Source organism: Alligator mississippiensis, chromosome 4 (assembly GCF_030867095.1).
Source record: "Alligator mississippiensis isolate rAllMis1 chromosome 4, rAllMis1, whole genome shotgun sequence".
Taxonomy (NCBI): domain Eukaryota; kingdom Metazoa; phylum Chordata; order Crocodylia; family Alligatoridae; genus Alligator; species Alligator mississippiensis.
In genome coordinates, this window is record NC_081827.1 from 159533579 (window position 1) to 159558256 (window position 24678).

The 24678-nt window shown below is 52.3% G+C and overlaps 1 protein-coding gene across 7 annotated transcripts in view; it reads left to right on the plus strand.

Moving 5' to 3' along the window:
* Positions 1-24678, plus strand: part of HDAC5 (histone deacetylase 5) — a 92925-nt gene that overhangs the window by 16587 nt on the left and 51660 nt on the right. For 3 of the 7 annotated variants that reach the window (XM_059726879.1, XM_059726881.1, XM_059726880.1), the window contains exon 3: positions 17422-17493. The exons of 2 other annotated variants lie outside the window; for them this stretch is intronic. In XM_059726879.1, the coding sequence (XP_059582862.1) occupies positions 17422-17493 (72 nt within the window). Of the gene's footprint in view, positions 1-17297; positions 17494-24678 lie in introns of those variants that run through there. 2 more of the 7 variants (XM_019475679.2, XM_019475670.2) reach the window with 2 other exon arrangements.

Below are 24678 nucleotides of genomic sequence, written 5' to 3' on the forward strand. Positions count from 1 at the left end.
CAATAAACAATAGTTGCGAGGTGCAGGATGGTAGCTGGCTGGTTTCCTCAGCAGTGATGCATTTGTGGGTGCCATGAGCAGCCACAAAGCTGCCTGTCAAGCTGCTGCAATTGCCTTTCATCTTTGGGTCCCTGGAAGCTTCATCAAGGTGGCTGGAGATGCTTGAGATGGGATGGTCCTTGCCTTGCATTGTTCCCTCAGGCACTGCAGTAAGCAAGGAGTTGGATCCACTAGGGCAATTGAGGAGATGCACCATGGTTGGCATGAACAATGCATTCCCCTGGAGGCTGGTGGTGCACGGTAACTAGCCGCAGGTGGTGGCAGGGGGCTCCTGCAGGCGGCTGCAGTAGTGGCAGTGGTGGGAAGGGGTGGGGGGAGCGGCAACTGCACTCAGGTGCTGCTGGCAGTGTTGGCAGTGCTTCTGTTGGGGTGCACTGCCAATCTCAGGGTGCACGTGCACCTCCTACATGTCACCAATGATGTTTGGCGCTGGCTGGCATGTAGGATTATGTTTTGAGGTCTGGGAACGCCTAGAGGTCCTAGCTGGGGCTCCCTCAGGCTGGTGGTGGTGTGGGCACAGGGAAGCTACCTGCCTTGAGACAGCCATGAGGCAACAGACATGAGGGACTTACTAAAGGTTACCTAGTAGATTTGTAGCAGGGTTGGGGTTTTAACCTGGTTCCCAGCCTTGTGTCTTACCAACCTCCTACTGTGACTTTGTGCTCTGTAACTTGGGACAGGGTTGCTCCTGAGGTGGGGAAAGGACTCTTGTGAAGGGGCAGCTCTTTGGACTGCCCTGAAGTTGGTTTTAAACACAAAGCAGATATGCAGCCTGTTTGGGGTTCCATGTTCCTACCAGAGCTAACAGAGCCCCAGGATGTCAAAGTTGCTCACTGGCAGCCTCAAGGTAAGGGCATCCGCCCCCCACTTGCAGTAGGGACTTACTCACTATAGCAGTAGCCAGTGCCAGGGGGTCAGATGTATCCCAGAATCCTTTGAGCCATCTGCTCTGGCAACACCCATTGTGACTGGAGCAAAGGAATCTGGGATTCAGCGGCAACAGCTAGAGCAGCCCTGCTGCTGCTCGCTGGAGCAGGACCTAGGGCCCACTCCATGCCAGGGGCAAAGCTGCTGTGGGTTGTTTCGGGAGTAGGAAGGAGATGGCATAGCCTGATGAGGTGAAGACTCATTGAGCAGTGCAGCACGGGTTCCTTTCCAGTAAGGGGACCAGGGCTTTTCTGTTCCTGTTGCACCTAGCTCACTGGGTTGCTATTTGTGCTGTTGCCATGTTGTCCCCAAAGGATGTGCCCTCTCTGCCTTTTGTGTGCCATATTCTTATCCCAGATAGGTCAGACCCATGATATCAAGGGGGGTCCTTGGAGCAGGGATCATCTCAAGTGGTTGGTAAAACCCTAGAGTAGGGAAGATCACAGGTGACTGGTAAAACTGCACTGCTGCTTAGCTGGGGTCAGGTGGGGAGTTGGCTTTGCAGTTGAGGCATTAGCTTGGGATTTGAAATGAGTTTGACTCCTGGTCCTGCCACAGGCTCTCTTTGTGCCCTTGGGTACATCCCTTCCCACTCTGGGCCTTGGGTTCCCTGTCACTAATGGGGACTATGGTCTTTGCTTTGTGGTTATGCCTGGAAATCCCAGTGTTAGGAGCAAGGGCATATGATGCTGGAGAAAAATGCAGCCAGGAATCTGCTTCTCTTCCTACCTTTTGTCTTGTCTCTACTTCATAAACCCTTTTGGCTTTGGGATCATCCCCTGCCATGGTTTATCTCTGTCTGCAGCAGCAGTGCCTCAGCAGAGCATTCCTGATGTGGATGCAGCAAGGCTATCCGTCCACAACTGAATCGGGCCATACCTGCAACTTCATGGTTGCTGGAATAACTGCATCTATAGGAGACTTCTGCTAAGTTGGCCATAGTGGGCCAGGATCATGCATCCTTACTGCCCCAGCTGTGCTGGTGGAAGGCTGTGGCCTGTGTGTCAGTACAACTTCTAGCTTGGTACAGATCTTAGGTGCTGCCATGATTTAATTAATAATCATAATAACCCTTTTTCCTTATGCCTGGTGTTACTGTAGAGCAGATCCCTTGGTAAGACACAATGGGGTGCTGGGTGGTATTTGTTAGTCAGTTGAAGCACATTCCTTCTGCTCTGCAAAAGGCTTATGTCAGACAAGACAGCAGCATGGCTGGCATCAGATGCTCTTTTTTCAGTGGCCAGCGATGTGAATGGCTCTGCCTTTTATGGGCAGTGGTTATCGATTCAGGGAAAGGCATCTCAGATTTTAAATCTTGCAAGTGGAGTCTCTGTACGTGGCAGGCAGATGCCTTGAAGGGCTTGGCTTGTGGCCCTGGGCATTGCTTCTACTACGAGTAGTAGTGTAATTGCCAGCTGAGCTGACATGTGAATGGTCCTGGTTGTGCTGAAAAGTAGCAGCCTGGGGCTGAGGGAAGTTTGCATCAGTCTTGAAGATAACGTTTTGGTCCCTGGAAAACTGAAAAGGGATGCTTATTTGCTAGTCTTTTACTTGACAACCCACAATTGCTGCTGCGGGGCTCAGGGGGAAGAGGGGTGTGCTCTGAGCTCTACCTCCTCTGATCTAGAGTTGGCTGGGGGTAGGTTGGCCTGTCCTGAGGCACTAGATTAGCCTGGGTTCAGTCATGGCCCTGTATGAATATGGACTGCTCACTTCCCTTTTCTGTTCTAATTACTCTGGTCTATTTGGAGCATCTCTCCTTTGCCACCTCAGATCCAGAACTTCTTGGGACGGGGCCTTTATCCAGCAGTGGAACTCTGGTCATTTAGTTGCTTTTGTTAAGTGTTCAGAGCCAGTACCTTGGCAGTGTGTTCAATTTTTCTGGAATGGTAATTCCTGTCCCTTCAAACTCTGGGAGGCAGCCTCAGCCTGGGTCAGATTGGGAGGGTTTTCTTTGCAAGTCAGAGGGCTGGCACTTTTTCTTTTCTAGCAAATGCTCAAATCCTGCAAAACAATGCCCTTGCTGTGAGGCCTGGAACATTGGCTAAACATGGGGCGTTTTGCTTCAGGAGAGAGAAAGTTCTCAAAAATCTGTGCAAGGGTCTGAAAACGGGAGAAAATGTTTGTGCTGCTTTCTTGCTTTCATCCCTTTTGATGTATTAACACATTGCATTTCTCTTCCCCACCCCCCATTACTCTCTTTGAAAAGGTTTTTTTTTTTTGGCATTGGGAATATTGAGGAGTCATCTTTCTGCAGGATGACAGGAGGACTGCAATGGGAGCTTTTTCCCTAGTGTTTGATTAAATGCTCCTTCACAAGGAGAGAGTTTCTCCTTAGTGTTTGTCAGGTGCTTGAGTTCATTGGGGGTTTAAACAGCAAACAGAAAAAGGCAAACTCAGTTTACAATGGTGTAAGTAAAGGCACAAGGTTTGGGATGACAAATTTGGGCCAATGGCTGTGAAGGAATCTTTTGTCCCTTGCAAATGTCCAGGTTCTGTTCTGCTCTGTTCTGGCTGCAGGACCCAAGTTGAAGTTTGATGCCCCCAGAAATGTCTGCACCATAATGAGGGAATTTAACCCTGGGACTCCCAGGTTTCCATGGCCCATATATCCATCATGTACTGTGGGATGAGAAACCTGCATGATGCCACTCTCCCCTAGCTCCTGTCCAGTGGGGGAGCTGCTCATACACACATCTGCCTCTCCAGGTCACCCTCGTTCCAAGGCTGTACTAACAGATCAGCATTGGGAAAGATTGGGAATTCACCTGTGTTAAGGAAGTGCTCTGCAGTCATCCTGCCCTCTCCTCCAAAGTCTGAGCTGGCATTGGCTTCTTCCTGAGTTTGCCTCTAGAGCCCTGGGGCCCCTCTATCCCAGCTCTGAGACCTGGATTTCTGGAAGCTCATTGGATTCTTGTTTCTGGACATGGGCCTGGTGTGTTCTGATCTTGGGCCTGGGGCCTGGTCCTGTCTGGGTATAACATGTCCTGTAACTAAGATTTTTAAGACCAGTGAAAGCAAAGAGGGTTTGATATACTTCCTTCTTTCCCTGCTATCTTGCCATGCATTTCAGCTCTGGACTCCCAGGAGACCTGATCCTTTGTGCTCAGAGCAGTTATGGCACTGGCAGTGACAAGGCAAAATCCACTCCTTCCATCTTCTCTCCCCTGGGGCATCCTTACTGCTCTCCCTTCGTGTTATCTCTGTTTTAGCTCAATGTGAGGGAGAGCAGCCACCAGAGCTCTCAAGCCACCCTTTGGCCTCATGTCCACACTGCAGCTGCACTCACCCACGTGTACCACCAAAGTCTTAAGAGGTATCTCCCAGGGCTCCTACTGCCATGAGTCAGCTGAGACCCTCTGAATTCTCTTGCATTCTGGGAAGCAGAAGCCATGTCTTATGGCTTCTGTGATCAAGACGGTTGTTTGCTGGGGCTGGTCAGAGCCTTCCCCTCCCTCCCCGCCCGCAACTTCATTCATGGTCCAGAGAATAGTCAGCAGAGGATTAGGCCTGTTGGTTGCTACCTAATTGGGTTTGATTTATGTCTGATATTTGGGAGGTAGAGGGGATGGTGCCCAGCATCTCCTGTCCAAGTGCCCTAATCTCTTCTTTTTCCTACTGCATTTAGATGCTGCACCTCTCCTTCCCTGTGGTCTGTGGCAGCTGCCACAGGACTGGCTGTGTTGCATCTGATTTCAAGCTGCGCCACCTGCCGCCCCCCCCCCCGGCAGTGACCCGTTAGGCTGGCATGGTTAAGGTGTATGAGTTTCTGTACCCAATGGCATGTAAAGCTGGGTTGTGGCTATCATTTATATCTAGCTACCTCTGACTCCCTACCTGGAATAACTTGGTACCTGCTACAAATGGAGCTGACTTGAGGCTTCCCTTCAGCTTGAGTCACCCCTGGAGCTGTAGGAAAATGCTTGTATCCTGCTGCTGCCGTGGCTTTGTGCAGGTGTAAAATGGCTGACATGCGGTTCTGGCTGTGGATGGCAAGGCTCTGGGTCATCAGTCAGCACCTTGGGATTTGGCTGTTTCGAGTCTATTCGTACTCATAAACATATTGTTTGAACCATGCAGGGCCACGGTCAGGTGCTGAGCATGGGGTGCGAGGAGAGCAGAGTTTGGACCCTGCTGCTGTGACACCTTGAGACCCTGTCCTGCCTGGGGAATAGACATGGTGCCCCTGAGGGTCAGTCTGCACTGGTCAGGGACACTGCACATCTTGGGCTCTACAGCTAAGGTAACATAGGCAGCCTAATGTGCTGGGTGTGTGTTCAGAAGTGTGCCCAGCAGTGCCCCAGAGTGGCTCTGTTGGCCTCATGTGGCCATCCCAGGATGGGTGTGACGTGCTTGCCTCCACCATGCCCTTGTGTGGTCCAGTGGCCATGCAAATGTGGCCTTGGCCTCCATCCTAAAGGGCTTTGAGGTCTTTGAATGCAGGTACCTCTTCATGCTGCTGGGTTCTGAGCAGCTCTAAGTAGAGCCTCCTGGTTCAGTGTTCAGGCTTGGAGCTTGGAAATGTCTCTACACAAGATGCTTAATGCACAGTAGTTTTAATGTATGTGCATTAGTCTAATACGCTGCACAGTAGCATGCAAGGCAAAAACTGCTAATACGCCACTGCACAGGAGTTTTAGGCTACTGCGCAGTAAGCGTCACTAAAAAAAATCACGTGCTGGTGCTACTGGGCAGTAAGTGTAGTTACTACACACTTGTTTAGTACTTGCTTAATGAAGTACCAACTTAAATGCACAGTAACAAACATGTAGATGCACCCAGTGAGTAGGTAGCTCCTTTTTGAGAGCCCTGTTGCGCCCAGAACACATTGCAAACTAGACCACGTGCTTGGGCACCCCTATCTGAGCGTTTGGCTCCCAGGCTTGATCCAGCTGTCACGCATGCCCCAGGGAAGAGATGCATGCTGCCTGCAATTGCTTGTCAGCCCATGATCATTAATTGCCAAGCTCTCTGTTAACGCAGAAGCTTGGCTGAGCTTGTACCAGGGTAGAATTGCCAACAGTTGGGATTCTGTATCCCACAGCAACCTCTGTTCTACCCCTGTATCAAGGTTGAAAAGTTCCTGTTTGTAACCTGCACTAGAAAAAATCCTTCACAATACATAAGGTGAGCTTGTTCCCAACCACTATGAGCCATGTAACTTTGGGCTTCCTGCTTTGCAAGCCTGTATATCTCTACCAAAATGCACATCCCAGATGCATGGTAGGTTCATCTGTCATAAGATGCCTGCCTTGGGGCTTCCATTCCAGAGTCATGGAGTGCCTGCCGAGGGTGCTGATCAGAGTTATTGTCAACTGGCAAATTGGGGAAACTAAGGCAGGGAAGGGAACTGGTATTATTATTTGCAGGCAGCATGGAAGGCTTGTTTATGGCTTTGTCCGTGTTCCCTTAGTGCTCCCCTGGCTCGTGTATTTGGAAAGTAAATTACTGGAGCTGTTTGGATGTGAGGGTTTTTTGTTTTTTGTTTTTTTGTTTTTGTTTTTTGTTTTTTTAATGCCATTTAATCTTTGGCTGTTTATGCTGAAATCTGCTTGAGTCAGCAGTTCATGTGATTGGAGCTTAGCTTGGTGTTTTCCTTATGCCGTTGCTCCCATGAGCAAGAAATTGGCATCCATCATCAGTGTTATGGTTGCGCTCACAAGTCCCAGCCAAAACTTAGGCCCTGTCGTACTTTGAATCCAAGGGCATCACCTTCTACCCACTCCTGGAGCCTGGACTCACTGGCCTCTGTGCAGCACCAAGAGCGGCTGATTGTCCTTTGGCCCGTAGCAAAGCAAGGAATGTTGGGTGCAAGGGAGTAGCTGGGTGGCCTGTGAGGTTCAGCATTGGGTCCAAACTCTTTCAGAGCCAGTAGAGGCTCCCGTTGACTTTTGGGGGATTGTGGTTCAGGCCCTAACTTTTGCTGAGCCTCTGTTTGAACTCTGGCTGCAATGGCTTTTCCTGGGGAACCCATGGGACTGAGAGGCAGGGAAAAAGCAGGGTGTTCATCAGTCAGCGGGGTAAGGATGGAAGGAAATCCTAGCTCTGAATTGCATCTCTTTTGTGGAGGAAGGTGTGGACTTAGCATGGGACCAGAAGCCAGGGCTCTCTAGGATTCTAGTCCCAGCTTTGCCCTGACTTGTTGTGACTTAGCAAGCTGCTTTGCACATATCTGCCTCAATTTCCCCATCTGCAGGATGGAGCTGATGGTTGGGCCTTACCACATGAGGAGGTGGTGGTTGGCTGTGGGGAAGGAGAGTGGCTGTGGAGGTCTAGGGAGGTGCAAGGGCTATGTTTTCATTAATTGAAGAGCATGAGCTATCCTGGACAACGGGTTCTATGAGGATGCTCATCTCGCAGGCATGTGGCTTCAGCCTCACAAAACTCTTTGCACCCCTAGCTCTCTGTAGCTGTTTGCCTTCCATCTTGCACAGCAAGGCAGAAGTGATCTGTCTGAGGTCCTGCAACAAAGTGGTGTCAGAGCTGATAATAGAGCTTGATACCTTCCCCCCTGGGTCTCAGCAGGTGTCCTGATTCCTTCCTGTCTTCCTTGGGTCCTGGGGCATCCCTCCTGTGAGTGACCTGTCCAAGGTGGACTTGGCTTGCCAGGAGCCTATTGTAAGGATGTCTTAAGCAGTGGGTAAGTATTGCTATCTCTGTATCTGCAGGAGGACTGCTAGGTTTGCCAGCATCCCTGCCGCTTCTCTCTGGGAAGCATTCCCTTGTCCCCTGGAGGCCCTCCTGGCTTAGAGTGGAGGCCTGGGTTCCAGTGTCATCCTTGCCTTGGAACTGGAGAGTGGGACTCAGTCTGTGGCCTGGAATTAAGATCCCTATCCAGAGCATTGCTTTTTCCCCAGCAGGGGGAGGCACCGTGCTGTTCTGAGTGGTGCCAGCCCTGTGGGCCATGTCTGATGCATTGAGCCAGTGGCTTTGCACTGATGGGAAAGGTGTTTGTTCCCAAGTCCCAAGAGGATGAGCCAGCTGCTGGTTCTGATCTCCAGTTGTGGGATGTGGGGTGCGGGGAGGGTGGGCCCAGCTGACAGTTGTTGTTGCTTGTTTATAAATCCCTTGTGGGGGCACGGCCACCTTGAGATGCATCATGCTCTTGAATGTATGGTCCTCTTGATTTCTACTCCCTCCATCCCCCTTGGGCAGGGCAGGGCCGGGTTGTTATGCCAGTTACCAGGGAATAGCACCATCTGGCTTTTACATTGTTTCTCCTTTTGTGCTCTTGAAGTCTTTATAATAGCTCATCCCTCCCCTGTTTCAGAGGGGGAGACTGAGGCACAGAACAAGTAAGTGACTTGCCCATGGCCACTCTGGAAAACTCTTGTCAGAGCAGGGATCTAAACTCTGGGTCACCCACAGTCACAAGCCCTTGTACTCATCTGCATAAGGGCCCACATTGTGAATGCTTCAGTGAGCAGGAACCTAGCTTGATGCACCCCAGCTTTCATTTCTTACCCTAAATGCTGAGTGCCTACAGCTCCCACCAGGGGCTGTATGTACTTAGCACCTCAGAGAATCTGGCCATTGGTGTCTTGGGCTTTTTCCTTGTTGGTAAGAGTGAAGCCATCTGGACCCTAGTTAGCTGAGCTGGAGGGAGAGCGCAGTGCAGGCAAAGCAATCTGCAACCTCTACGTGCGAGAGTAGGCCGTGTCTAATCTTGGGTGTTTCTCCATCACCTTGAACTCAACCCACTGAGGTGTGATCCCTTGCTGACCACTGTGTCTTCCTTGGAATCAGCCCTCAGTTGGATCTTTTGTAGCAAAGGCGAGGCTTGGGAGGGGCTGGCTTCCTGAGCAGGATCCCAGTGCCTCATGTGGCAAGGTACCAAGGCCTTGTGTGGCAGCCCAGAAGGACTTGGGTTTGTACCTTGAAGCAATGGAATGATGGGGAGATGAAAGAGAAACCAGGGCTGAGGCCCTAACATATGCAGCTGTGCCAAGCTCCACGCTTCTGCTTCCACACCTGGAGTGCACCAGCCAGAGCCATGGTTGAGGACCTGCTTCTCTGCTGCCATGCATCTCACACTGTCATTTACGCATGAGACACAGTCAGATCTGACTTGAGGAAAAGTCCATGACCAAGTATGTTGGTGGAACTCTGTACATCAATGTAAATATTACCAGGATCTGGAGCAAATGGATGTGAAGTTATCCTGAGGCAGCTCCCATGGTTATCTCTGGGTCATGCCAGGAGGTAGAAGGGAACGGGTCAGAACCTATTTGCTTTCAATTAACAGCTGCCCTGGGATGAGTGTAGACAGATGAAACCTACTTAGTATAAGGCCAGTGGAATTTAATTCCAGACTTGTTCAGGAGTAATTCTCTACACCACTGGGCAAAGTTACCCCAGGGCATGGGTTTGTGCTGTCTGTCCATTACCCTGGCTTAATGTCAGTTACACTAGTGTGTCAATGTTTTATCTACCTGTGGCTTTAATGCTGTTTAGGGGCCACCAAAGGATTCAGAATGGAGTGGAGCAGGAATGAGGGTGAGCTATGAAGGTGGGAGGAGCTGGGATCAGTGCAGCTGATGCCACAAGCTGACAGGAATTCTCGAACACAGCAAGAGGTACCTCGGTCTTAGTCCACACATCAGTGCTGACCTTTGCATGAACAGGCGAGTACAGGTTGGAACCAGGTGAAGTGTGCGCTGGTCATTTAGATGCTGCTTCTGCATGTACTGGGGTTTTATCTCAGTGAAACTTTGCTGGCATAGGATGGGAGCAAGGCCTAGGGTATCATGCTGCCCTGTAGGGGGTAGAGGAGCAGGTTTGGTGTTTGGGCTATCCCAAGGCTCAACACATGGAGCAGGCCCCCAAAAATCCTCATTTCAGAGGCCTAAGGTTGAGTCCAGTGCTACCTTGGTGCTGGTGGCTGTTCCCGGGTGACCCAGCTGTGAATGGTACTGGGTCCTTTGGGCTGGGGAGTCAAAGGTGGTCATAGGTGATACTGGTAATGTCACTGTCTTGTGTGACCCCAGCTCCTGGAACCAGCCCGGTGGGCTGTTCTCCTCACACTGACCCGTGACTGTTTCTTGCCCTCGCTAAGACTGCAGTATAGACACATTCATGCTACTTTTAAGCAAGCCAACTTGGGCATTGGCAGCAATGTCACCAAGGCAGCCTAGGGGGTTGCATTTTCTGTCTGCTCTCTACCAGTGCAAGAGCAAAAAAACCCTTTTTGGTGTTTAAGTGAAAGCTGCAGGTTTTGTGAAGTCCTGGGACTCCTGGAGCTGTAGGAAAAACCTCATGTCCTGGGACTCCTGGGGCTTGTAGAAAAAACCTCATGTGTTTACAGCTGTGGCAGCTGGGCATGGTGATGGATGTCTCTCTCAAACAGTGTCAGGGCCTGGGATTCTGCATGCTGGCACGGCTTGGCTGGTTTGAGTTGGGTCAGCCCTTCTCCTGGGAGCCCCTGCACATTGGATCTTCTCTGTGACCAGTAGATGCATGGAAACCTTCAGTCTTTTGTGTTCTGGGAATGAGTGGAGCTGTTGTTCTGAACTGAGGCCTCCATCTGTCATCTAAGAGGAGGGGTGGGGGAAGAGAGACCATGCAAGATTTTGAGAGGGGAGGTGAAAGGCTACTGAACCAGTTAGCTTTGTAATTGGATCCAAAAGAAGGGGCAGGGTGGATATGTGGATAATGATATTGAATTAGGTCTGTGCTGCAGGGCTGGAGTCCAGTAATGATGAGAGAAACCAGGGGGTCAGTTTTGAGCCACAAGTGCCCATGTAATCAGCCAGCTATTGGCTCAGCTTGGGTCCAGCCAGCCATTGTATCCCTTGATGGGTCTCCATCCATCCAAGATGCTTTCATGGGAACTCCAGACTGGTGGAATGCCCCTGTTTGACCCTGTGGGGATGAGTGGAGCTCACCCAGTTGGTCCCCAAGACTGGAGACTGGGGGGGAATCAACAGGGAAGGGGACTAGTCTGAGCTTTAAAATGTGAGAAGTGGAAGGGGTTGCCAGCCAAAAAACCTCTGACTGCACCCACTGCTCTTCAGGGAAGCTGAGGGGTGGTTGCCCCCTAGAACACAAAGGGATGAGGGAGCAGTTGCACAGTAATACTCCTCACCTGGCCTGTGCTACAGGAAGGCAGACTAGGAACCCTCATGACTTTGTGGGGTCATACACAACAAGCACTTTAAGAGGGTGCTGTGCAGCCAGAGCTCTAAGATGGGCTGCAGCCTGGCATGCTGGGCACAGACATGTACTGGGGTCCCTCTTCACTCCAGGAGGTGCAGGCAGAAAGAGAGCCTTGATGAGTCCAGGCTTGTTTGGTATCTAGCCTCTTCAGGACATGTGCTTCAACTGTAAGTTCTGCCCTATTCTGTGTACTGTGTGTGTGGTAGGTGGTGCCTCTTGGGAGGAGGGACAGGGGGCAGGACTTGATGTTAGTGCTTTCTTGCTTTGCTCCTTCCTTGGTGCAAATGCTAAGCTGTTTGGGTGAATGGAACATGGGAACTGTCAGAAGGTAGCAGGTTCCAGTCTGTGTGCCTGTTGGGCTGTATGCAAGCTGGGAGGTTCAGAGACAGGTTATATGGTGATACCTGTTAGAGCCTGGAGAGGGTTTTGATCCTTGTCTTGCATCCTGTCAGGGCATGAGGGGAGCAGAGAGCTTATTGCATTGACCCCACTCTCCTCTTCCAGCCCTGTATGGTGACAGGGTGGTGCCTGCAGTCCAGGGCACACATGGTCTCTGTCCCAGTGCAGCGTACATTGGACAGATCCCAGCTCCTGAGACAGCCTTCTCCAGCACGTTTTGTTGGCCAAGGGCTTTTTCTAGTTGTACGAAGTCCTATATTCAAAACTACTGGATTGTCTTCAAACCCACCCTGTAATTTGTCTAGTGGGAACTCCAGGGACATCTGGACCAGCACTAACACAGCCTGGCAGGAACCACGCTTCAGAGCAGAGCTGGGGCTGGCCTTGTGTACTGATATTGGTCTTCAGCCCACGCTAGCAGCACTGGCTGTCTTGGTGTCCCCGCTCCCTGAGCATCACAGATGGGCTGTGGTGTGAAAGACGGGGATGTGGGTTTGGTGCCTCAGAAACCTGCTTTGCTGGCAGGGTGGCTGGTGTTCCAGCCTCTGGCAAAGGCTGCCATGGCATGCAGGGGCTGCAACCCCAGGAAGTGCTTCCCAATAGGGGAGGTGGAAGCGTTGTCCCAGCTTTGGGGAAACTAAGGCACAGAGGAGTGAAGTGACTAGCCCAAGGTCACTCGGCAATGAAGAGCTGGGAAGACATGGGGGAAGGGGGTCAAGTCTCCCAGCCCCCTGCTCAGCACAGTGCTCCTTGCTGTGTGAATAGACCTTGGCACCCAGCTTGAATGGGTCCACACCCCCCTCCCCCAGGTGGCTGGACAGAACAGCTTGGAGCCCCAAACCCAGGTATTCCTGCTTGAACTATTGGACCCTGCTTCACTTCCTGAGACAGAGAACAAACTACCGGCCTCTTTCCAGCCCTGTTCCCCCACTGCGAAAATTTGGGAGAAGTTGAATCAGGCTTGAAATCTTACAGCCGTGTGTGTGTGTGTGTGTGTGTGTGTGTGTGTGTGTGGGGGGGGGGGGGGGGAGGGAGGTGTTGCTTTTTATATAAGGGTAGGGGAATGAGCTGCAGATATCCCCCCAGCCCAGTACTTATCTGCCAGGCTGTGCAGGGCCCCTAAGGTGCATGAGTCACTCTCTCTACTCAAAATGACAGCCTTTTTGGGGTGGGGAAGGGTCAAGCAGGGGCTGGCCCTTTCTGTGTGCTGATATGCGCAATGGCTTTCTTTGCCTGACAGGGCTGCTGTTTGGGTTCTCTCCCGCCTCCTTTAAATACAGCGTAGTATTTTTAGAATGCTGCTCTTGTAGCACACAGCCTAATCCCACTTGTCTGGAAAGCCGCCTTCCCCCCCACCCCCATCTCCCTGCCTATAAGAGCATTGTTGTGCAAGCTTCTCAGTCATCATGCTACCAGAGCCTTTATAACATCCCTGGGAAATGGGGGTGGGGGGGTGTCTTGCACCAACCAGCGGGGTGCCTCCCTCCTCACAGACTCACCCTGGCTTGGATCACAATGCTGTTCTTGTAGGAGTGGGCTCAGGCCCACGTAGCCATTGCCCATCTTCAACTGGAGGCAATGCTGGCTGTGTCAGAAGAAGGAACCTAGCAGGGGGCATTTAGGTTCTAGAGGCTGTTTTGTTTTTTGTTTTTTTTCTCCCCTGCCCCCCAGCTTGTGGCCTGCAGTATGAGAATATAGCCCTCCTCCCACACCCTTGTCAAATAATTTTGGCCTTTGCTGCCACTTCTTGGGTTGGGCTTGCTTGGCTGCGTGTTTTCTGTACCGTGGGACCCTACCTGGGGCCTGGTTATGGCATCATCTTGTGTCAATGAACACTTTCCCCCACCACCACCAAAAGGGTCCCTTCCATCATAGTTTTGCTTGCCCACCTCAGGGCAAAGTGTGTAAAGGCCCTGAGGTGGGCAAGAAAAACTGTTGGAAGGGACCCTTTTCGTGGCTGCTCCTCATCTCCTTGGGGCTGGCTTGCTCAGGGAAGGGTTGGCAGGGAAAATCTAGGTAAGGCGGGCAACAGACGTGGGGCATATGTGGGAAGACAAATCCTGGGATCTGTGGCATTTTTATGCTTTGTTTAGTCACCGGTTCCAGTGACCTATTTTCCCCTGCAATGCGTTGGAGGGGTCTCAGCTCAGTCCTTCTTAGCAAAGGGCTGTTCCTATAACGTGACCCCCAGGCTTTTGTCAGGGCTCTGGCACTGGGGACCTCTGTCTGTTCTAAGCCTTTGAGGGTCTTAATGCCACCTCCAAGCTTGGGCTCCTGAGCATGGACTTTGCTGTGCTCCTGTGAGCTGGAACTTCTAGTTCTGTGGTGGGTTCTAACTTCTCTGGCTTGCCTAGAGCCTATCCACACCCCTTCTCATGTGTCACCTGCAAGCATGAACCTGATGCCATGTATCTAACTTCTGGAGGCCTTTGGTGGGTGCAGTAAGCCGAGGCAGAAGGGCCTTGCATGGTATCTGTGATACACCCTTGTGTGACTCGTAGCATGGGAATTGGTATTTTGGAGACCATCTGAGTCCTCAGTGCAGTACACTTCACACTAACCCAGACTTGGTACTGTCTTTGGGGCCATCTGCCTTGCAGTACTGGGCTCCTTCTGTGCCAAGAGGCTCCTGCTGCAGGTAGTTTTCCCTCCTCATGGAGGGTGAATGTCTTGGCCCCTGTTCTTCTGTCAGGACCTTCCTGCATGGCCCCCACTGGGTGATGCCAGGCAGCTGCCAGGTGACAGACCTGTGGTCCTTGGTAGGAGACAGCTTATTGCCTAGTGGGGGACTGATTCACTGGGGCAGCACTCCCACTATCTCGCTGCCCTTGAGGAATTCCAGTCCAGCCCAGAGGTCAGAGGGTATGGGTTTGTGGGGGGAGAGCAGAGACCTGGCTGATGACTAGGGTTTGCAGCCTGGCAGCAGTGTCTGTAGGGACTGCCATCTCCCTCAGAGGTCACCAGTGGTATGGGTTTCCTGTGGCTTGGACCCTTCCACAATGGGGCCATGGGTCCCATAAAGAATTCAGCTTGGACCAGATGCTGGCAGGGTAGTCTGCTCTGTATTACAGCCCCCACTCAGGGTGACACCATAGCTGTGCTGGTACTGAGACTCATGTTTTAGCTTTTCCCTGGGAGTTGCCTTCTGCAGCAGGGGACCTGGGTGCTGATTGTTTGGGCTGGGAGTGCTGAGGAAGCTGCAGGTGTCTCCCAACCTCTGCTCAGGAAAACCCAGCCACAGAGCAAGCAGGACATCCCCTTGCTGCTGAAGCTGGCATGCCGGTTGGTCCCGAGCACCCTGGCTGCCGCTGCTGCAACACTGGACCTTGATGTGAGGCAAGAGGTTGAGCGTGCAGAGGGGGCAGAAGGATCTTATGGCCTTGCGCCCGTTCAAAGCTACAGAAATAGCAGCTCTGACGTCAACTCCAAAAGTGCCCTGTACATGAGAGGGGGCTAATGGGGGGGAGGAGGGGAGCAGTCCAGAAATAACCCTGCTATTAAAAGTCCCAGGTTTGGATTAACACGCTGGTAAATAAACGCCTCCCCCTTTCCCACTTGGTCGGAAACTTAAAAACAGCAGCAGTGGCTGAGCCAGGCAGGCGGGTGACGGCAAACATGGAGGGTGACCAACCACCAGGGCACGCCGGCTATGGGGCCCTGAAAGGTGATTCCGGCTTGTGCTTCCATAGGCACCTTGGCTCTGGACTGTGCGTGCCATTGGAAGAGGCAGCGCAGCACGAGGGGAGGGGGAGCAGAGGCCAAGCAGCTCGTTGGGAGCATCTCTGTCCCAGGCAGGATGAGGACTGGTGTGTGCAGCCTAGGTTCTTCCGCCAGGGCTGCATCAGACATGCCCTGTCACTGTAATGGTTTGTTTTGTGTGGTGGCTGGAAACTACTGTTGTGGGGCTGAGGTGCCATAGTACAAAGTGCTGTACAATCACAGGATAAAGAGACTGGCCTTACTCTGAGTGTCCAAGCTGAGATAGTCTTAGCCTGTCTTGGCCTCCCCCCATGCCTCTGGCTACCCCACCTGGCAGGGGCCTTGTTCTTTTAGGGCTTAGTCTTTGGGTCCTGTTCTGGTGTTGGCCTGTGCCCAGGCTGCCAGAGAAGGGTCAGGCAGCGCTCTGTTTATGATGCAACTGAGAACCTCTGATATTTTCACATGGGGGCTGGGTTGCGGTTCACAATCTCTCCTTTCAGGTGCTGTGGCTGGGCTTGGAGTGGTCAGCTAGAGGAAGAAAAGATCAAGCCTGGCTTCTCCCCCAGCCCCATCCTGGTTTCCAGCTGCCTGGCATCTTTTGGGACCTTTGCAACCAAGCCCCCCCCATCCCTTACTGCAGCCTGGAAGGCCCTTACTCCAGCCTGCTCCCCTGTGCTGCCCTAGCAAAATCCCACACTATCTGGGGGCTGCCCAATGGGCTGGGAAAGTCCAACAACCCACTGCTGCTGCTGGGTTAGTTTGATCTGGCCGCTGTTTATCTCAGGTGTTTGTCTGCCCCCTGGGTGCACACTGCTGCCCATCACAATGCCACCAGGTGCCCTCTGTCTGAATCCACCCTAGTAGCAATGTCCTGAGGACTCTTGTTGCAGCCTCCAACATCTCTCCCTTCCTGGGATGGGAACTGTGCTCTGCACAGGGCCTGACTGGGAATAATTTTCCTGGAATCTTGCATGTTTTCTTGGGGCTGAGGGTGGACACGGGGCTTGGGGATCTTCCTTACACTGGGCAGGCTGCTCTGAAGCCATCGCTAGAGCAGATGCTGGCACGTTCCAGACACGCTGGGCTGAGCCAGTCAGATTGGGATGAGGTTCAGAGAAGGAGCATTAAGTCTGTTTTCCTGTTGCTTGTCTCTCTCCTTCATGTGGCCCTCGTTCTCCTCTGTTTGGCAATGCTCGCAGCCTTTCCCCCAATGAAGCAATTACACTGACCCCTTTGGTAAAGGCAGGCTGTGACAGGCAGGCTCCCTTTACATGAACAATCCTAATTCCCTGAGCATGCTTGAGCTATTTATAGCTGGCTCCTCCCCACTTGTTCTATTTCAGGTCACCCCAGGCAGTTGCTGTCTCAGTGTGTGGAAAGGATGGGAAAAAAACCCGATAAAGGGAATTGTCAGTGGTGCATTGTGTGAGAGCAGAGGGGTTTTTCAGCCAGCCGGGGTGGAGAGGAACTTGGCCCCATCTTTCCTCGTCTCCTGTCTCGGTGAAGCGAAAGGCAGCCTGTGTCTCTGTCCCTCTCTTTTGGCAGTGAGGTGGAGAGGAGGAGGGGGCTGCTGCCGCCGCTGCCATTGCAACGCCAGCTCTGTGCTAGTCCTCCGGGGATCAAAGCCATCTCCTAGGGTGAATCACACAGTGCCGAGATGAGCTTAAACCGTCTTCTCCCTCTCCACTAGCATCTCGTCTGCCTTCCAGATCAGCAGGCTGGTCCCACTCAGCCTGGGTGCTCCGCTGGCGGGATAAGCAAGGACTATTTCCTTTCTTCTCTGCAAGAAGATCCTCCTTGCACTTCCTGCACATGAACCGATATTCTGTGGGGTGGGCCTCCGTGTTGAATCTTGCCTGACTTTGGATGCTCTAACTTTCTCTCGGAGCCCAGGCACACCTGCCCCCTGCCCCATTTGCCATTGGCGAGTGGGGGAGAGCAACGTCGGATGAGTTTTGGCCACAGCCTGGGCCTGCTGACCCTCCCTTATACAGAGCCCTCTCTTCTACCTTTGGACAGTGAGGAGAAGGTGGGGAGGGGACGTGGATTGTTTGGCCCAGTCCAGTGGGCAGTCGGTGGCTGCTGTGTGTGCCCCCCCTGGCATGCTACTTGTGCCCAGAGCACTGGGACTGCCTGAGATGCTGCAGACCATTTACGAGACTGAATCATGTTTCTCTTCAGATGGGGTATCCGGATGCGATCAGTCACTGGAGCTCTTGTCCCGGGCGCAGATCCACACGCTACCTGTGGCAGGTGAGTGTGGCGTGGCCATAGCTGTGGGTCTGGGAGTAGACCATGTAGCTCCAGGGGCCCTCTACTTCAAAGGCAGCCCTCAGGGGCTGAGCAGGAAATGCCTCTGGCATTGCTGGGGCCCCATCCTGCAGGGTCTGGTCCATCCAGGGAGGGCACTTTGCAACCCCCGCCCAGCTGAATGGGGGCCAATGGCATTGCAGGAACAAGCCCCGACTTTTTTTTCCAGCTTATCCAGGGCCCAGGTTGCAGAGGCTCAACACCCTCAGTCAGGGGCATATTTCCCAGAGGGTTCAGCCACTGCTGTGCCCCCTGCCCCTCCATTTTTAAAATGAAGCCCAGATCCTGGGTTCTGAGCTCTTCTTTTGATGATCTGATGGTGGGGTGCATAATCCTGTATTGTTTGCCAAGTCCCTGGTGACTTGTGACACCAGGCAGGAATTACTTGGAACCTGGCAGGATGGGGCCCAGGCCTAGCCTAATGGGGCACACAGGTGGTATAATGCCATGTTTCTCTTGGTTTGAAAACGTTTACCTCCTTTTAGTTTGGGAATGAATGAAACCAACCCCAGCTGGCTCTAGGGCTCTGGCTGAGGGACTGGGAAGGGGTCATTTGGGTCTGATAGCAGACTCACTTGTCTGGCCAAGGCAGGGTCTGATTGGCAGTCTCCTTCCCTGTAGAAGCAAGCTGGTTTCTGTGGGGTCCCTTTTGTTCCACTCCTGCCATTTTCCCCTGGCTTGCAGTCAGCATCACTTCCTTGGTTGATCTGTAGTCAGTGGTCTCTCTGCAACAGGCCGTGCTCCCCAACATGGGGGCCTGATCTGAACCCCTTTGAAGCTGAGGGCCAGATCCCCAGCAGATGTACTCAGGTTTGGCCTTGGCCTGGGACCTTGGGTTGCAGCTGGCCCTGGAGGGACACCTTTGTGGGTATTGCTGTATGCTGGCACCCACCATGGTCATGTTGGCAGCCCCAGAATGAACCCCTTAATGGCCTTGGCCCTTGGCGGTGGCATCTTGGTTTTCCCAGCAGGGATGTAATTGGTGGTGGGGTGTCTGTGGTCTGACCAGACAGAGGACTGGTGCCCTTTGGCATGGTGCCTGACACCACGTAGTGCTGACAGCTGATATGCCATGTGCTTAGTGCGTGTGCTGCGCCGTGTGGCCTCCAACATGCCCGCCCCTCAGCTTGGCTGGGGCAGTTCCTCTCCAAGTGATGGGATACAGCTCTTGGTGAATGCGGGATCAGGATGACTCGAACTTCTGCCCCCAGCCCATGTCCAGTGGGGGCTCTTTGTGGCCAGAGTGCCATTTGGTCTGCTGGTGTTTTGGGGTGGGCTTGGATAGACTCGCAGAGGCAGCTCCTGCTGGGACTTTTGTCCTTCTCTCAAGCTGCAGTCTTGTTCTGCCCCCCTCATCCCCCTCCCACTCCCTGAGGGTCCTGACTCTGCTCAGAAGACTTTAAAGCTCTCTAGTAAACAGGCTATGGGGTTTCTTCCCCCTGATGCACATCTTCCCCCTTTGTTCTGCAGCTAGACTCAGTATCTGTTTGCAACAGGTATGTGCTGACAGAGCTCTGTAGCTTCCCCCCCACCAGCTGGAACCATAGGTGGCCAGTGTCCATCTTAGCCTCCCTACTCTGCCTTCAAGGAATGTATCTGCTGCTGGTGGGTTGATATCATCAACTCTCTCCCTTCCTGGGGCTGGGAGAGACCTTGGAGCTGGTGGTTCCATTCTCCCCGGCTTTGTTGCCCCTCACTGTGTGCTGTTTCCTTACTCTTTTCCACAAGCTTGCCAGTCTTACTGCCCCCTCCCACCCCTTTAATGGGGAAGGACTGTTTTCATAAACATCAGCCATGCACTTGCGTCAGCCACGCTGCAGCCGATGCTCAGCAGACGCAGGGAGCAGAGGGGCGTGGGCGCAGGATAAACACGGGTGCACATTGGCTTTGTCGTGCATGATTGTGTGTGACGGCTCCTCCCCCACTCCACACTGTGCCAGCCAGACGGGGGTGGAAGGGGGTGGAGCATATTGATCTGCTGGGATGTAATGCACTCATGAGAGAGGCCAGGTGGGGTGTATAGAGGTGAGGCAGGTATATGCCTGTCAGTGCCTTTTGTAAAGCAGGCACAGTTATGCCAGCATTACCTGATCTGGATGGGTCCTCCAGTTCTGGGGGGCTTTGCTTTGCTTCCTGGCAGGTTAGAACAGGTACATGAGGCTTTGGGCATCTGGTTAGAGCAAGCTGCAGGGCAGCCTGGCTGGGCTGGGGGGCTTCTGCATAGAGTATTCTGCATGGTGTCAGATTCTCTGGGCTGGGGGCAGGGATATGTTGGGTTCAGGACCGTGCCTTCTGTTGGGTGGGAGAGCTGACCTGGGTAGGCGATTACCTGAGATTTTTTGGACCAAGGAATTGCTGTTAATGTTTCTGGTGGACCTGCATGGCCCCTTAAGACTTAGAATTGAATGGGGACAGGGTGGTGTACTCCACAGACCATTTGCATGGCCTCATGACTTGGCAGTGATGTGCCACTGTCTGTGACTTCTGTAACGCACCCTTCTGCTTTAGTGTTCGTGCAAGTCAGCAGCAGGTGTGACCCCGTGTTCCCTCTGCTCTGCCTGGCCATGGCTGTCTCCTAGAGATGTTTTCAGGACTGGGCCCGTTGGGAGGTGGATGGGATCCTGGCCTGATGGGTGAGGATTCCGGTGAGGGTTACCATGGAGCCTGGACAAACCTGTTGATGCTGGCATTGCTCCCAGAGGGGAAATGTAGAAGCCCCCATGTGCTGTCTGGAACTGGGGAGATCACAGCTGGGATCTGCACAGGGTCCAGTGGACTGGAGTATTCAAAGCCTTCAGTTGGCTGCCTCCCTTCTGCAGTTTCTGTGGGGCAGACCCATGTAGGGGCCTGTTCCTCTGTGGCATTTAGACAGAGCGTGATCCCTGTGGTACTACCCTTTCCATAGGCCTTGCAGGGCAGACTTCTGCTCTGTGGAGGAAGGCAAAGCACTTTGCCCAGAGCTGGCAAGCTGGAGGCCCAGAAGGGAATGTCACCAGTCCCCATGTCCTGTCTAGTCAGAGCTGCCCCACGATGGGTGCTTCCTATCTGTCTGCTGGATTTTAACTATTTAGGCATGCTGGGCCCTCAAAAGTCCCCCTTTGATATCAAGGGGGGTCCTGCCATGTGCTCCAGTCAGTGTTACCTCCAAGGTATTGTCTGTGCCTCCAGAGTTGTGAGGCTTCAGTGTTTGCAACAACCAAAGCCAGGGAGGCTGCAAGCTGGGGCACAGTGGGGATGCATGGTGTACCCCAACCCTGCCCTTGTGTAGAGCAGGGGGCCTGTTCTCTGTTCCTCTGGCCCCAACACTCAGAGGGGTGCATGAGCTCCTGTTTCACCAGCCGTGAGTCACCCTGCCTGCCAAATTACAGGCTGTGTGCAGTGCTGCTCCAGCCATCTCACTAGCTTGGCATCTCCCCGGGTCGCTGCCTCGGGATCTGTGCAACAGCTCTGGCTACTCGGAGGGATTTTTTTTTTTTTTTTTTTTTCAAGGGGGAGGAATGTGGAATGTAAATAGATGTTTCAAATAGAAACCCTGTAACCTTCTATTATAAAAAGATAATAAACATGCAGTCACATGGCAGAGGGGAAGGAAGGTCTGAGAATCCCCATGGATACTTGAACCTTCTCCTCCCATTGAGCTCCCCCCTCCCCCCCCACTGCTCTTTGCCCTCTAATTATGTGGGTGAAAGGAAAGATGGCAAAAGAGCAGTGGTGGATAAATGTCTATGACAAGGGCCCTGGTGCCTTCACACCAAGGCTGCGTTTGAGATTGCATCTGGATGGAATTTTTTTTCTGAGCTGCTTCAGAAACTGTCCATTGCTAAAATGCAGCCAGCTCTGGGGTGGAGTCCAGCTGGCCTCTTGGCATGCAGCATATGAGAGCTTGGAGGTAAGGCAAGAGTTGGAGCTGTTGGCTTCCAACCTTTCTGGGTCCATACTGTGTATTTTCAGCACCAGGCAGGGTTGTATGTTGGCTTTGGGGAAGTGGATGGAGTGTGGAACAGAGACCCGGGTCTGAGCCATGGTGACATCTTGCTATTTGGGGTTTTGGGGCTTTGGTAGAAGGATGGGTGTGTAGGCCAGGGGTCAGGAGAGATTCTGGAGGTAGCGTGGCTGACCCTCTGGATATGGCCAGTGAGAGCCAGATGACCTGAGTTCTATTCCCGGACACTGACTCACTGTATGGTCTTGAGACAGGCTGAAGGAGTGACTTGCTCAGCCTTCCCCATTTCTGCTGTGTGACAGCAGTGCCAGGATGCTCAGCAGAACCCAGTGCTGTGCTGACTCCTAGAGGGGGATGGCCTCAGGCCCAGGGAACTTGCAAGCTACATAGGCAGGACAAACAAGTGGGTTGGGACAGAACTTATCCAAGGTCTAGCATCAGGTCGGCGTCAGAATCGAGGATTGAACTCCCAGGCCAGCAGGTGAGCAGGTTGGCCAAGGCTGCTCACCCCCTTGCAAAGTGGTTTGAGTTGTGGGGTGCTGCAGGTTCACATTAACAAGTAGGGGAGATTGAAGCTGCATCCAGCCAGATTCAAGTGCACATGCCCTGTATGTGCACAGATCCCAAAGAATTAATCTGTGGCTTCACTGGCAGGCTGCTTATTAGAAGAGGTGCAGGCCATTCCCTATGTCCAGACAGTTGTGAGCTGCTGGTGAATTGGGGTGAAGTGCAAATGGCTGAACTGGAAAATCCCTCATCTTGGCCATTTTAAAATTCCCATTGGTCAGCTGGGGCATCCTAGGGCTGCGTTCCATGATGGCAATGCCTTTTGCTGTGAGAAACCCGAACTGGCTTCACAATGAGGACTGCTCGCAGGGTCCTTGTCCCAGAGAGTACTTGGCTTCTTTGCAGTGTGTGAAGCAGTAGGCTTGGAGTGTTCGCCAGCTGTTGGTGCCATGATTGGCCATGGTCTCCAGCGCCATGGTCCCAAGGGCCCACTTGCATGCTGTTCTGCGGGGCTGAATTGGGCCCACCCAAGGCCCTCTGCAAAGCTGTTTGGGTGTTCCACGGGTGCAGTACACAAGATGCAACTAACTTGCCTCCAAGCTGATCCATTGTGCTTCCTACTGTGGGGTGGGAGAAAAGAGGGATCTGCCCTTTACTATAGGACTCTGTCTAGGTGGGGGGGGCTGGGCTGGGCTGGGAGTCAGGACACCTGGGTTCTATTCTTGGCTTTGCCACTGAAACTGCTGTATGGCTTTGGTTGCATCACTTCTGCTGTTGGTGCTTTTGTTTCCCTTCCTAGTTTCAAACTGGGGTGTGGGCTGACAGTGTCCCTTCAGGCATGTATGAATGGGGCTGGGTATGGTGGGGCCTCTTTCCACCAGGGACAGTGGGTGAGTATTGTTCCCAGCTGGGGCTGTAATATCTGGGCAGTTGGGGTCTCTGCTCTGAGCAGTTCCCATCCTGCTTTTACTGGGCTGTAATGCGCAAATGTCCTGTGAGCTTTTCCACTCTCCTGGGCAGGCTGAGGTGCTGTCCCTGTCTTGTTCTTTGGTTGTTTTTGACGGTGTCCAGGATCCTTGTCCCTCTCAGGTTCTTGCTCAGCCACCCTGTCCTGTCCTTTCATCTCCTGCAGGCTCACGCTGGGCACTGTCAGAGCCTGGTACACCGTGCCAGGCTGGGAAGCTTGCACTCCCTCAGAAATACCCCTGGATTGTTTCTCTCTTTGGCAGGGTCTGAGAGAAGGGGCAAAATCAAGGGGAGAAGGGACCAAGAAATAGGATGAAAGAAGAATATAGATTTAGAAGGGTATCCTGCTGCTTGGCCCTGTCTGCATTGTCTGCCACTGCTACTGATCATGGTTTGTATGGCAGAGGTACCTCAGGGCCTCACTTGGTGATCAGGATTACTTGTGCCAGCCTTGTACCACAAAGTGAGGGGTGGGCTCTGGCCTGTAACATATCCTGCCCGAGTGACGCTGTTAAGGGAGAGCCCGCATGCCCCGGCCCGGTATCTTTGTGAGCACATGTGGATACCCACGTGTTGGTATGCTCTTCTCTTCCAATTTCTTCAGTAAACAACCCGGGCTTCCAGTTAGTGGGATGCGCTTTTTTTTTTAAGCACTGAATCATGATTGGGGGGGGGGAAGGGATCTGAATTTTGGGGAAGAAAGTGTGTGGTGTTACCTAGATTATAAGTAACCTTTGGGGTAGGCTACTGGTAAGAGGCAGAAACAGGTTTATAGCTCAACCTTTTATTTGCTTGCACCTTAAAACATGAGAACAAGCACTTATCCCAAAGTCTATCTGGCTACCCACAACAGCACAACATACATTCTCACCCATCTTGGCTGGGGAGACTTGAGAGGTGGGAGGAGGGTGGCACACAGATTGGCAGCAGGTCTGCTAATTCAAGAAGAGTTTTCCAAATTTCCCTCTAGCCTATGCCCAATATTCATAGATGGCTGGCTTTAATATTCTAATAAAAGACCTCTGATTGGTTTAATTTAAATGTTTGTTTCACTGAAACTTTTGTAATGGAGCTGAACCAGGTCTTTTGCAGACTTGGATGGTGTCAATTATTTCCTTGGGAGAGTTTCTTATCTCCTTTCCTTCCCCACTATGGAATGCTGTTTCTCTTTCTTCTTTACCTTACTTTATGGCCTTTTTGACAGACTGTCTTTGTTTTTACAAATTATCTAAGCATTTTAACAAAACTATATTTATTATAGCAAAATGACATCTAATACATTTGACTACATCAATTACTACTACTACTACTATTTTAAAACAGAGCTATGATATAGTGTATATGGATTATTTAATGTATGGCCTTCTCTTATCTCCTTTTTAGGCCTTGTGTTTTGTTTAATTGTGTTTGATGGTTTCTTTTATTGCTGACCAAGTTAGTTGTCACATCTGCAAAAGTTCACACTACTGTCACTCAGAAACAGGCTTTTGAAAATGGCTAAGGCTAGCAACAGCATGTGTATGTGTTGGGGGAGGAGATTTGAGTTGCTAATGGAAACCCAGTGTGGCCTGTAGGACCCCTAAGCACCCTTCTTTCAGCTGGGGTAGAGTTTGCTAGCCCTGCCTTTGTTTCTGATATGCTGGGGAGAGAAAAAAACTTGCTTTTTCAAAATCCCCCCCAAGGCCCCAGGGCACTATATCCAACCCACTGCA